Source organism: Propithecus coquereli, unplaced genomic scaffold (genome assembly GCF_000956105.1).
Source record: "Propithecus coquereli isolate 6110/MARCELLA unplaced genomic scaffold, Pcoq_1.0 Scaffold107, whole genome shotgun sequence".
NCBI lineage: Eukaryota > Metazoa > Chordata > Mammalia > Primates > Indriidae > Propithecus > Propithecus coquereli.
The window spans coordinates 2,282,882-2,283,233 of record NW_012134636.1 but is presented as its reverse complement, the minus strand read 5'-3'; the positions used below and the strand labels follow the sequence as shown (position 1 = coordinate 2,283,233).

Here is a 352-nt window from a genome sequence, read left to right as displayed (position 1 = left end):
TAGACCCCAAAGTGCCCTCCTTTCGTGTGTTTGAAAAATGTCCTGCTTATTAAATTTCCGAGACTTCCCAATTCCTACTTTAAATGCATCCTTCAGAAAAATGCCTGCACTGTTAGGGATCCTTGAGGGAGAGTTGTGGCTAATCCTCGTTCATCACATCCGCCGTCCTACAGAATCCAGTCCTGAGAATTGGAGGGGAAATGAATCTCAGCCTTGGGTCTGTAGAAGGCTAGTCTGTTCTATTGCAGGGCAAAAGGGCAAAGTCACTACATGTCCTCATCTTTACAGATTGGCTGCAATGCTGTCAGCTGGGCCCCTGCTGTTGTACCTGGAAGCCTCATAGACCAGCCGT

General features: G+C 47.7%; 1 protein-coding gene across 1 annotated transcript in view; it reads left to right on the top strand.

Moving 5' to 3' along the window:
- Nucleotides 1-352, top strand: part of SEC13 (SEC13 homolog (S. cerevisiae)) — a 20,527-nt gene that overhangs the window by 15,191 nt on the left and 4,984 nt on the right. The window contains exon 6 of the mRNA XM_012647209.1: nt 289-345. Within this exon, the coding sequence (XP_012502663.1) occupies nt 289-345 (57 nt within the window). The remainder of the gene's footprint in view (nt 1-288; nt 346-352) is intronic.